General features: G+C 43.2%; 1 protein-coding gene across 7 annotated transcripts in view; it reads right to left on the bottom strand.

Moving 5' to 3' along the window:
* Positions 1-12,876, bottom strand: part of IGF2BP2 (insulin like growth factor 2 mRNA binding protein 2) — a 128,654-nt gene extending 115,778 nt beyond the window's left edge. For 6 of the 7 annotated variants that reach the window (XR_013998951.1, XM_081139247.1, XM_081139246.1 and 3 more), the window contains exons 1-2: positions 12,610-12,875; positions 11,009-11,069 (exon numbers count right to left, since the gene is read on the bottom strand). Coding sequence is in view for 6 of the 7 variants with exons in the window: in XM_081139247.1 (XP_080995373.1) it covers positions 11,009-11,069; positions 12,610-12,787 (239 nt within the window). In the remaining variant the exon portion in view is untranslated. Of the gene's footprint in view, positions 1-11,008; positions 11,070-12,609 lie in introns of all 7 variants that reach the window. The other variant, XM_081139245.1, reaches the window with a different exon arrangement.
* Between the last annotated feature and the right edge of the window lie 1,086 nt (positions 12,877-13,962).

Genomic DNA, 13,962 nt, shown 5'->3' on the forward strand with positions numbered 1-13,962 from the left:
TAAGAACTTGCCCCAAGACTCCTTGGTCACAGGTTAAGAAAGCACTGCGAGAATAATATCCATGTTTGGAAGTAACACCCTGTTTTTGAACAATCATCATGCCTGCAGGACTGACACTGAAGATGTGTCCCTGCTGATGTACTGGGCATCCATAAAAAGCAGGTGAACATAATCTGAAGATCACCCCTGTGAAACCCCAATGCAGGTCCCATGTCACCAGATCCATCAGTCTTCAAAGTCAGTGGACTCTAATGGCTCTGTCAGGAGCTGCAGTATAAGCACCGGCCAAGGAGTTCTCAGGAAAGTTCCTGAGAGGCAAACATTCTATGCTGTTGACTGTAGAAAAATCCATAGGTTTAGTGGACTGGCATGCAGCTGGCAAAGCAAGCATCTGTTGCTAAAGCAAAAGTGACAGGAGATGGAAGGCCATTCCCAAGGAGGTAGATTCAGAAGTAATGGGGGCAGGGTCTAAACTTTCCTCAAGAAAGAGCTTTGGATCTGCTAAAATGCCTGATCAGAGAATGGACCCAAGACCTAGAATTATATACTACAGGAGCAATACTTTCTCACTGCTTTTTAAAGCAGCAAACCTTAAATTCTAAACCAAACTCCAATATATAAAACAGCAATGAATGCAGCTGTCTTCTGACTGGAAGGTGGGTAAGAGGCCAGGATCTCCCATGTTCATATATCCACTCTCTCTTCCCAAAAGTTTGCCATCTCCTCAGAATCCTAAGGCTCTGTGGAATATACTGTTAAAACCACAGCCATGGGGAATAAAAGGCAGAACTTTGGGCTGGAAATTTTTAAGGCAGACAGCAGCACCTTGACCATAATTGTTATATGTGAACTAAAGCCATAAATCATTTTCAGTATCAAAATTATTGTTTTGAAATCATTGTTGAAGTAGACACCACTAATACAAACCACTAATACAAAAATCAATGAACCAAAGAGCTAACTCTTCCCTAGTAAGCCTCTTAAGATGTATGAAGAATTCCATCAGAACCAACCCAGTGTTTAATAACCCTGTTCCCAGTCTTTAATAACCCTTAAAACAAAGTCCTCTTTAAACTTAACTACTTTATAAACCTAAGTCCCTGCCATTATTTCAAATAATTGAGCCACCAGAACCTTTGTCATCTCAAATATTCTGTGAAGAAAAAATAAACAAATAAAATATAAATTAAAAAAAAAAGTTAACTGAAAAATTTAAAGAATATTCATCAACTAGTAGCTGGTTCTTTATACCTTAAAAGGAAGACTAAGTCCTACATTTTTAAATATCTGAGCTTAAAACTTGGTTTCCAAAAGAGCCTCAATTTCATCATCTTTAACAGTGACACGACCCAAGGAGTTTTAAAAAGCTTGGTTTACAGATTCAGTGTCCATGCATTGAAGCATCACTAGCAGTCTAAAGAGAAAGAGGGAAAGAGTACAGCTGGATCCAGAAGGAAGAGGACAGATTATTTATGCATCCACAATATTTTTTCTATCCTTCAATGATTGGGGGGAAAAAAAAAAAGATGTGTTTCCCCTTCACAAAGAATAAATACAAATTTCACTGCAGGGGGGGAAATGGTTCAGCACTGGGAAAATCTTTCCCAAGTTTTCAACCACTCACAAAAGCCTAGGAGGAGGACGTTTGACCCCGCATCCATTGAGGAGCACACAGGTCTGCTTCTCACGCCGAGGAAGTGTCCGTCGCAGAGCCCATACATTCCACCACACTGAGCAACACACAGGCCTCGGCTTCCCGCACCCGCCAGCCAGCCAGGGGCGCGGGTGAGGCGGGCCTGCCCCGCCATCCACACGCAAAGGGGAAGGAGGGTATCACAGAGGGAAGTGGCCGGTGTGGGGCCTCATAGAAAGCAATGTAAAACCTTTTGTGGGACAGGCCAGCCACGTACTCTTAGAGTTTTTAAACATCAAGGAAAAGAACAACTTGTGTGGGACTCCCAGTCCTGCTGCCACCACTGGAATCACTTACTGTCTTCTACACGCCATCAGTGAATGCTAGGCTTTCCCGGGGGCTCTGGAATTACAGAGAGTGCCTGGGCCACCTGGCAAAGTTCAGCCAGTCGGTCACCTACGCCTCTATGGCCGCCTGCCTCCTTCCTTCCCTCCTTCCTTCCCTCCCTCCCTTCCTTCCCTTTCCCTTCCCCCTCTTCCTCTTTCCCTTCTCCCTTTCTTCTTTCTCTTTCTCATAACTGAAAAGGCTAAACTGCATTTTTCAGTGTTAAACTGTTTCATCATCTACCTCTGACTCAAATAAAGATGCATAAACATTTTACTTCAAAACCGTATCCATGCAATGATAAAAGAAAAACATCCATTTTTCAAATATGCATTGTTAAAATCACAAAGATGGGGGGGCACTAAAGTAAAAGGTCTCCTTTATATACAAAAAGCAAAATAGCCCATCCTCAGATGAGCTTTTCAAATTATCCTGTTTCATGGGTTGGTTTGAGGTGAACCCGTCCACAGGATCACCATTCAATTACTACTTTTCACTTTGTTTTTGGAAGAGAAAGAGTGAAGATACAAAGTGGTAACGAGGATGTCTTTTCTGATGCTATTTTAAGCTCTACTAGAGGTTCTTGACTGAGAAAAGCCATTATTTTTAACCTCATCATAAATTTCATAAAATTATGTTTTTATCAAAAAAGCACCACCTCTATACCTAGAAGCAAAACTCTGGTATATCTCATTTCATTGGTAATATCACTGCATCTTAAGTCCTATTTACTAAAAAAAGTTACAAATGCTTTTTATGTTTAAGCATTATGTCCAAAAGAACATACATATCTTTTTCTACTTCCTGTCCTACCACTGACTCTTTCATGTGTCAAAAAGGTTTAAAATTTCCTAATGTTAATAAGACGAACCACTTTATAAAAGGTAATTTGCGAGAATCCCTTATTCTCCTTCTCCAAATCCTAGACATTTTTAAATACACAGATAAAAATGAAAGCATGTCAAGCTTCGTGCAACATGCTAGGTCCTGAACCAAAAAAACTTGAGGTTTTTTTTGTTTGTTTTTTCAGGATTAAAAATATATATATATATCTGGGCCAAAAGCACAAATACAGACACCCCCCTCCCCCATACATACATATATGTTTCTCACACTTAACTTTCAGCCACAATGATATTTTTAAAACATCTTTTTATCTTTATATAATAACCAATGCTCTTACTATAGGATCCTTCAAGATAGCTTCTTCAAATTCTGACTACCACTTTCAGTTGTCTTTCCATTACACTACATTAAAAATATACTAAACTTCAGTGCCTTATCTTCCTCTGCATATCAGTAGTATACATGTAAATTTTATCTCTTATTCTGAGTTAGGAAAATATATAAAGTTACTCTATAACCTATGTACACATTAGCAAACTTCCTACTTTATTGCTAGGGTGCTGTTACTGTAATCAAATTAGATGGACAGAGAGGGTAACAGGGCCCCTGCTTCTCGGAAGCAGCTAAGTTAGGTCAGGTGAAGGAGTGGCTCTGGAGTCTGAAGCTTTGCAGTCCTACTGTAAAAGGGGTGAAATACAGATCTCTCCAGGCTGCTGTGTGAATGAAATATGTAGAAGGCCTAGTCCAGTGCCCAGCGCATGAGTTACCTTTCTTCCGTTTCCCATCTTCTGAGTCAGAATTCCACACATCATGCAATACACCACTCTGAACTGGGCGAATTTACAGAATGAAACGCCTGGAGAGTTAGAAATAATCTTCTTTCACCTTTTTTTTTTTTGATAATTCCTCCCTCCCTACTACCACTACCATAAATAGGAGTGTACACAAAAGTTAAAGGAAACAAGAGGATAAATGCAGAAAAAGTTTACAATTAAGGGGAAATGGGCTGTAAGATAGAGAACTCTGAGGAAACTTTATGGATGCTATCCTGTTAGTACTCATTCCATCCCCACACGAGAGGCAAAAGGCTATATTCTACACAGAGAGTGAAGCAGAGAGAGACACCAAATCAGGAGAGACCTGGCAGCTGCCAGGAAAACAACGTAAACCAAACGCTGTTCTGCCCTCCCTGCAATGGGCTGGCTAAAATGTGTGAAGAACCCACTCTAGACTTTCATTTACCAGGGCTACCTGTGTGATCTGTGTGGCTCAGCTGTTGAAAAAAATGTCTTTCTTGGCATTGACCTATTTCATAACACATGGAATGCAACCCTGAAAAAAGCAACGTAGAAACAAAATCCAACCTACTTAGTTGGGCATAACCCCCCCCTTCTGTCGAAGGGCAAGCATGGTGATAGTAGGAGGTAATGCTGCTGGGAATCTCAAATTGCCCCTGCTTCTAAATTTTTTTTTCTAAAAAACTGTAACAAAGTACAGATCATGCAGACTGATATAAGAGTAAGATCGTTGCAAAGGGTCTTCACAAGCAAACCAATTTTCATATATTTCCATAAGTCTTAAATGGAACCTTTGAATCTTATAACACTTTCAGGTGACTTATTTTAAAAAAAAATAAATGTAGGTGAAGCACGCTGGACTGAAACTCAGAGGACCTGAGTTCTAGCCCCAGCTCTACTATTTAATGGCCTTGAAGCCTTAGACAAATTATTAAATATCTGAGACTGAGTTTCCTCATCTGAAAAAAAAAAGGAGGGATAACATTAATTGTCCTATCTTCTTCACATAATTATTATTTGAAATGAATGAAATATGTGTGAAAGAGGCTGTGGCATCATCAGTACTATATAAATGTAAGATGCCACAGGTGCATAGAAATACATCTATCTCCCTGAGACAATGCTACTACTCACCCATCAACACATGGAATCAGGAAACAACCTTTCTGATCACATTTAAGACAAAATTAAAAATCCAAGTTTCCTCTAAGGCAAATTCTCACATTTGTACATATTATTTATATGCTAATAAGAAAAACTGAAAATAGCATCCTTATTGCAATGGTCCCATACATATTTTCCTGGTCATTTGGTACATTTCTTATATAATACAGGCAAGCATATTAAAAAAGCCTAAAACATGTATCAGAACTTAAAATTTTCATATACTGGATTCATTAAAATACCTACTTTATGAAATGTTCTTGATAGTAAACAGAATGGAAAAATTCTAACTTAAAAAATAAAATGTAGAATAGATAAATAACCAGGAAATCCAGGAATAAACAAGCAAGATGTATCTCAAACCTGTAAGCTTATGATTTAGTGAGAACCAGAGACTTGGAAGGAGACATATGTGTATTAAATGATGGACATCTGCTGAGCTTTTGGACTGCATTATCTGCTATTAATGCAAAAGAGTTCATTTTCTCGTCTACCTACTCTATACCTCAATAGTCCATCAAACTCTAAACCAAACTAAAGAAACAGTTATTACAAGTCCCCATCCTCTTTGGAAGCCAAAGCAACAGAATCTGAATTTTTCTGCAAAAGAAAATAATTTTTCTTCACTATTTTACGGGAAGACCGGACTAAAGTCCATCATCAAAACAGGAAAAGTAAAACCTTAAAAATAATGCTTTGAGCTCTCTGCAATTTTGCTTCCCAAAATAGAACCCATACAGCCCATGTCACCAAATGAAAATTGCAAGTTTGTAAGCATGAAGTCAAATTATAAAGTAAAAAATTAAAAAATAATAATAATGGTGATAATGGGAGGAAAGACTGTTAACTGGTAGGTATTTCTTGTTTATTTGCTACTATGTTTCCTTACGCGATAGTGTTTTGAATGACTACCCAAACTAACTTGAACTTGAATTTAAGTGTAAAAAGGATAATCCTTGATTAATAAATTACTTGGGCATGTTTTATAAAATACATCTGTCTCGTCCTTCAAATTAAGAATAATAACTTTTGAGAGATTATGCTTTTGACTAAAAGTTTTAGAAAGTTGGCTTAAAAAGCTGGTTTAGCCAAACCCCACCACTCTCTTCTTTAACACCGAAAAGAACATTAAAGACAGTCTTTGGTAGTAGTTAAATGGAATTTTTAAAAATATGTTTTTGAAACTTATCACTTAAGTATTTTAACATTCTCCAAAGAAACCAGTTTAATACTATGCTTCTACTAATGAAATTGATTTTCTCAAAGTACTTTTGTTCTGCAAAATAATGTACTGCCTTCCCCAGCACAGAATTTCTAAGTGAAAATCATATGCAAATCTTGAAATTTCTAACACTTAATAAGTGGCTGACAGATCATCAAAGCTTTCAGAGTCACTTGGTTAACTCTACTAGTGAGAGGGGACATCCAAGCGAAGGCAATTCAATGTTGCGTTGGATGGTCCTTCCGAGCAGCATGCTCACTGAACAAGACACTGAGGTGCCAGCGTCCCAGCTTCCACAAGGTTAACCTACAAGAGTTATGCATCACTCAAGGCAAATATCACTGGATTTGATCCCCTTCGTCACAAGGTTCAAACACCCACTGTCTGTCATTTGCCTTTTCAGAACTGAAATCCAGAGTAATTGTTGCTCAATTAAAGATTTCCTCCTCTTGCCTCTAGATACCATCTGTTTAAAACTACTGTCCCCAACAAATCACACACCCATGTGCACACACCCCACTGAATCACAGAGATGACACACCTAAGTCAAATAATATCCTCTAACAACTCTGACCAATTGCTCATCTACTTTTGAGGATTTCATTAGCAAGCTTGGAAGAATGATTCAGCAGTCGACAGCAAGTATTTATAAAGCTGAAAAGTATCAAATATTCATAAACAGTTCCTGTAGAAATTTGACTTTCATAGCTTTTTTGACTTTTAATACATGCGCCCAAGTCACTTTCCTTTCACGCACATTTCAACATTATTGACATCCCCCAGTTTAAAAACCAGAGCAGCTTCCATAAAATAAAAACATTTACTCAAAACAATAGTGAAATGGTAATTTTGATATACAATTATAAATCTTCTAATATCCTTTAAAAATTTTTTCTTCTTGAAAAATATATTGTAGTTTAGATCATTATGTATAAAAGGTGCTGTACAAATATTACTAGTCTTCTCTCATCTTCTCTATATAGTTGATAATCTCAAGTTAACATAAAAACAACTCTGAGACCACCACTTACTGGTCATCTTGCACTCAGGCATAATTACAAAAAAATTATTATTTTTGAAAACACAATTTGGAAAATGTATTACATACCACCAAATCACCTTTCAGAATTAATGTTTAGGTGTTTAGTCATTTAATACTTTTATAAACTGCTATACTACAATTTAAAATTGATATGAATTTGAAAAATAGAAAAAGCAAGCAGCACATGAAATCTATTTTGATTTGCGGATTTCAATGGTTTTTAATATTTAACTAAATGTAGAAACATCAAATGACCGGTCATTTCAAAACATAAAGTAGAATTATAAGTAATCATTCCTTTATTATTTCTATTTTCATTTTAATACTTATCTTTTAAAGGTTACCAAAAATGTGTAATTCTCTATGACATTACCTAGAACCACATGAAAAAATTATTACTTTTTCAAAATGGGAAACTAAACATCCAACTCAAAGCCAAACCAAAAGCAACCTGACAGTTTGATACAAATTTTACCTTAATATATGGTATATCCACACATGGAACCCATATAATTAAATCCAGGCATTAACTTCCAATTCAACAAATTCTTGATATAGGAGGCTACCATGTGCTTTAACCTCTTAAAGTCTTTTCTGTTGCTACAAAATTAAAAATTGATGCAGCAAAAGCCTTTGTTGGAAGAAGGGCCTGAGGTTGGGTGTTGGTTTTTGTGTTTTTTTTTTCTTTTTGGTATTTAATTCAACTATACACAATGTAGTACATACAAGCAAAATACAATTGAGATACTGTTTTCTTTAACATTCCTATAGGAGACCAAATTCATTTGCATTGGAGAGAACACAATTACTGATTTTTAAGTCATGAAAGACAAATTCATAGCTTTTTCCTACACTACCTCATAGTATTCACACCATCTCAGTGAAAGCATGTCTGGCACCACTTAGTTACTTCCTAGAAGTGGGCAGAAATTACATTTTTCAAAGTTTTGTTTCTCGCAGAATCATTCAACTTTAGTTACAAAGCACATTCAGGTTAGCAAGTGTCTTAGCTCAAAACAATTTACACAGTGTGTGTGTATACATATACACACACACATACAAAACTAAACTCTCGTCAACATCAAAAATGAAATTTCTATCAAGGAAATTTCCACAACTTTTCAAAAGAACTTTAAAGCCTTTACCAGTTTGTTTCTCATTAAGAAATCTTTGTTTCATATATACTACCAAGAAACATGAATAGAGAAAAAAAGATCCAAAGATTTTTATTCAACAGAGCCTGAAACCAACTTAGTAAGAGAAATAGATGGTTTATATATGGTTTACATTACAATAATTTGCATTTAACAAAAATGAAACACGTGGCAAAAAGAAAAAAGGGTTTTCTATTTCTGCATGACCTGAGAAAATAATGGTATCCGGTCTGTCTACTATAATAGCACATATAAAATGATGCTAGAAGTGATATACAAAAGATCCAATTGGTAAGCCAAGTGGCATGCCAATAATTTCATAACTTAAGATAAAAACATCTCCTCCCAAAGAATCATTAACTTAAAAAAAATCAATTTCAGAATGTAGATATTAAAACTGATTCTTGAGAACACAAAGAAATCAGAACAATATAGAGTATAAGCATTCAATTGCTGAATGATCATTTAAGTAAGCAAGCAATGAACATGAATTGTTTTCTTCACATTTTCACTTCAACTAACACAAAAACCACATATAGAACTGACTTGACACTGACAAATTTACTCCTAACTTGTTAATTTTCATAGAAATGCAACAAAAGAACACCAAAATAGTCACTATATAACATAAAAGCTTTGGTTTCAAATGTCACAGTACCCTGCTTTTTGAAAGCCACCACCACCGTGGTAGTGCCCTGTGCATGAGAACATACAGCTGCTTCCTCCCAGAGGTCTGAGCTCAGTACACACCATTCCCTAGCTATCTCGCCCTTAGCCTGCAGTACAAGTAGCTAATTCCTGCATTTTAAACTAATAAAGGAAAGGAAAAAAAGATTAAAACCATCCAATCAGAAATGATGTAACCCTCTACAGCAACAGCTTATGCATACATTTGGTATGTCAGACATCTTCAGTGTAGTGAATCATACACAGCGCATTTCAATCTGCCTCCTAGGTATTTCATATCCCCCACATGTTCAAAGAAATCATGAACTAATAGGGCTGTCTAAGTCCTAGACTGCTCTTTATTTAATTAATACTAAAAATTTGGGATACCCTCTTAATTCTGAACTCTTATAAAACACCACAAAATTATTTAAGTGAAACTCCAGCTAACAGCAAATGACCTCTGCCTTTTGAACACAAAAAAGTAAAAAAGTAGTATGTTTGTGAGAAGTTTTAAGAGATGTTAACAACTTTAGATAAAGTAGTATTTCACTTATATTACAACATGAAATGAGACACCAACTCACCAAAGTTAAAATAGCACTGATTTTTACAAATTATAACCTAAAAAAAAGACTCAAAACAGCTATATTGCCAATACAATTAGGCATTTATAGAAACATAGCCAATTAAATATTTTTAGGTGGTTCTTTCAAACTTTGGCCAACATATTCAAATTTTCAAGTGCTGTAAGATTAATAATTTAAATTTACAACAAATACTTAATATATCAGAAAGCTACAACTTGGATTTCTCAAGCAAAAAAGAAATTGAAGTATACAAATTTAGAATACTTAATTGAAAAACTAACCAGTTACACATTAGATCTTTTCCTAGAGAGAGAAGAACTAGCTTAATATTACACAGGAAACTGCAAACCATAACTTTTACCTCTTTTTTTAAAAGGTATTAAGTAGTTTTCTGATATGCCACAAAATCATTTGCAAACAAAAGATATTCTGTTGCTTACTTAAGATAAAACATATCTGTAAATGTGCACACAATTTTTAAAAACTTCTTTAACAAAATATCTAAGTATTCATTAAATTTGGATAGTTTGTTTTAAAATCTATTCAATCCTGGCAAAAATCAAGTAAATGGTTACACTATTGCATATCAGAGATTTTAAAGGCAGTAAATCAAAGGCTTCACTTAGAGTCTCTCCAATTTAGCTACTTAATGACTAATGATGAAGAAATGTATGTGAATGGGATACAAGCTAAGTTACAACACACAGGAGAAAAAAATCGAGAATGAGTAATACAGGGTCCAAATTTAAAGTCCACAATAAACTTTGAAACAAAGATGTTCTCCGTCATTCTCTCCTCATGGACAGATATTTCTCATTGTAAGCAAATCGCAGGAGAATTTCAACCTCCACAAACCTTTTTATTCCATTAGTAACAGTGCACTTAACTATAGATTTCACGGTGATATTTGTTTAGCCTCAAACATATCTTAAAAGCAACAGCAACAACAACAAAACGTTCAGAAGCAATATTCAGCAGTCTCAGTGACTACAAAAGTCTGGTTTTTAACTGCCATCCAATCCAAACAACCCACTTCTTTAGAATACTATGCAAAATATTGACCATTTACTGTATTATTTTATTATTCAACATTAAGCTATCTAAAAAAGAAAACTAATTAATCGCTAAGTTTAGTTAAGCAATTTAGCTGACACAGTAAATATTTACTCAACATCTCACAGGAAGTCTTGACAAGCATTTGTTGCCATTGTGCTGGGGGTAGGGGTGGGAGGCAAGTTTTGACAAACAAATTAAACAGTCCCAGCGAATTCGACATAGCTAGCGTTCGACATCTCCCCCCAACACACCCCAATAAGGGACCAGATATTTTCCAAGACCAGTAAACACCTTATATAATGAAAGTAAAAAAACTAACTTTCTAAACTATGTTATCTCCACTAACAAAACAAACAAAAGCCTTTTTACAAAACTACCAAAGCACATTTTTTAAAACAATTCATTTTCTTTATACGTAAGTCAATCATAAAATAACTAAGCGAAATATATTTACCTGAGCTTTTTAGAGACTGAGTAATCAACTTCCATGATTTTCCCATGCAATTCCACTTTACCTTTAAAACAGAAATTAAAGCACTCAGAACCTTCCCTGTATGTAACTGGCGGGGGTCTAGGAGGGGCACGCGCACAACTCCGCGCTCGGGCTCCGCCTTCGCGTGCCCTCAAGGGGTCTCCCACCCGGCTCCAGCTGGGCAAACTTGGTTCCCAGTGGGAAGAAACATGGGCGCCCCGGGTCTCGGGACGAAGTGGGCAGGGCGTGAGCCCGGATCCGACCCCAGGTATAGCAGTGGGTGGCATTACCGGAAAAACAAATTTAATAAAGAGCGGCGCCAATTTGAAAGGATGAGCTCATTTGAAACTCAAGCTGCAGGGCTGGCGAGGCCCCGCTTCTCTCGGCCCCCACCTCTCCATTCCGCTACCCCGGGTCCCGAAGGCTCCGCCGCGCTCCCTTCCCAGCCCTCTCCTCCCCTTGGCCCCCAGAAGACACGCAGAAACCCCCTGGGGTTCGCCGCGGCCAGAGGCTAGTCCCCGCCGGCTCCTGGGTGTCACCTTGGCCTCAGCGCCGCCCCGCCCCCACTCCGCGCGCTGGTGGGGAAGGGGCTCCGGCCGGGCCGGGTCGGCGGGGCGCAGGCCGGTGGTCTGGGGGCGAGCGCGGCTCCGGGCGGTGCGTGTGCGAGAGGGAGAGTTGGGGAGTGCGCGCGCGCGCGGGCGTGTGTGTCGCTCTCCGTCTCCCGTCTGGGCTCCAGCGCGCTCGCGGGGCCCCCCGGTCTCCTCTTTCCCGGTTCTCAGCCCGGGCCCCCACCGAGTTGAGACAGGGCACCTCGTAAAAAGGTGCTTCTGGCCGAGCGGGAGGCAGGGGGGCAGGCGGCGGAAAGCCCCCCGCCTCGAGTTCTTCTCAATAAAATCGGACAAAAAATTCAGAGAAAAATAGGAGCGCTTGAGAGACGAGCGAGAGGGAACTGAGGTTCGGGAGAGGACCGAGAGAGATGTGCCGTCGTGCAGGAGCGGGGGCTGGGGTAGCCTCAAAACCTCGGAGGGGTTACCGGGGTGGCGCCGAGGGGGTGCCTAAAGTGGGGGACCACGGGAGTAGGTGGGGAGGGGGCTCGAAAGGAGAGTGCGGCTCCGGGGACGCCAGAAGGCTGGAGGTCCTGGGCACGAGGCACGGGAAGGGATAAGGTCCGATTAAGCGAGGAGATGCAGGATTTGGGGGTCCCTGACAAAGGGGGTAACGGGAAGGTCAGGGAAGAGGGGGGACGGAGACTCTCTAAGAATGGGGGTGGGGGAACTCTGGAGAGCAGCTCGGAGAGCCAGGGGAACGAGGGTGCCCCCCAGAGAGCGAGCGAGCCTCGGGGACCCTCGGAGCCGCACGGGGGTCGCCCCAGGGCTGCGGCTCGGGGGGCAAGGGGTGAGTCGGGAGCTGTGGGGGGAGGGGAGCGGCGGTCAGAGTTGAGGGTCTGGTGCGTGGAAGTGAGCGTGCGGGCACCGGAGCCCCCGCCGGGCGCCGCCCGCGGGGCTCGGGCTCGGCCTCCGTCCGGGCGCCGTCCGGGCCGGAGCGGGGCGAGGCGGGGGGAGGGGGCAGCGCCGAGTGCTCACCCGAGAGGGTCTCGATGGCGCGGATGGCCCAGTTCTGGTCGGGGTAGTCCACGAAGGCGTAGCCGGACTTGAGCAGGACCTGTCCCGCCAGGGGCAGCTTCCTGTCCCCGAAGAGCTGCCGGAGGTCGTCGGCGGTGACGGCGGGGCTCAGGTTCCCGATGTAAAGCTTGTTCATCATCCGCGTCTTCCCCGAGAGCCCGCGGCTCCCCCGGCCCGGTACCCGGCACTCCTCGCCTCCTCCGCTGCCCGCGTCTCTCCTCCTCCTCCACCGCCCCCCCTCCCCGCCCTCCGCCCGCCCGCCACCCACCCCCACCCTCGGCCTGGCTCCCCCCACCGCGGCCGCCCGGCCCGCCCGGGGGCAGAGGCAGAGGCGGAGGCGGGGACTCGGCGCGGCTCCCTCCTCGGGGCAGAGTCCCGGGCCGGGCGGCGGCGCGCGGACAAAGCGCCCTCTCTGCCTTCCTCTCTCTGCCTCTCGAGGCGGCGGCGGGAGGAGGCGCAGCGGCGGGCGGCGGCAGCGCACCCCGCTCGCGTCTGTGTGAGAGTTTGTGCCGGCGTGTGCGCCGCCGAGAGTGAGCGAGCGAGCGCCCCCGCCCCGCCCCGCGCCGTGCGCCCCGAGCCTCGCGCTCCGAGCGCTCCGCGCGCCTCCCCGCGCCTCGGCCCCGCGCGGAGCGGGCGGAAGCGGGTCGCGGCCCAGGACTGGGGTTCCCGGGCGCAGGAGCCCCAGCGGGCGCCCGGCGAGCGGCGGGGCGGGGGAAGGCGCGCCCCCGGCGCTGGTGGGAGTGCGTGAGGGGGCGCGGGGGAGCGGCTGGGAGCCGCAGGCGTGGGAGGGAGAGGGCCCGTCGGAGAGCGTGGAAAGGGGTGTGTGCAAGGTGGACCGGATGTGCGAGCGCGCTGCCCGGCCCGCGGGAAGGTGTGTCTCGGAGGTGAGAGGCGAGGGCGGGCTGGGAGACGGCAACTTTCTCGCGGCGAGTTGGTCGAGTCCGGCGCCCTGCGCGTTCCCGGGCGGAGCGCTCGCTCGGAGACCCGCTCCCCGCCCCGCTCTCCCGGGCGACCCGGCGGCGCGTGTGGTCGGGGAATCGCGGGAGGAGTCGGGACGACTGGGGCCCGGGACGAGCAGGGCCCTCGTTTACTCTGCACCCCGCGGGATTTGCTCTGGCCCTGGGCCTCAGTTTCCCGGCCCGTGTGGGAGACGGAAGGGCGGAGCGCAGTCCCAGCCCCTCGGCCCGCGCCCGGTGCGCCGGGAGCCTTGCCGCGGGCGGCAGCCTGACGTTCGCAGCTGCGCTCTATTCTGGGAAGTGCCCGAGGCTCCGGAGCGGCCGCGGCGGGGCCAGGTGGCGGGAGGGGGGCGAGCCG

This window comes from Miniopterus schreibersii, assembly GCF_964146895.1.
Source record: "Miniopterus schreibersii genome assembly, chromosome: 5".
Taxonomy (NCBI): Eukaryota; Metazoa; Chordata; class Mammalia; order Chiroptera; family Miniopteridae; genus Miniopterus; species Miniopterus schreibersii.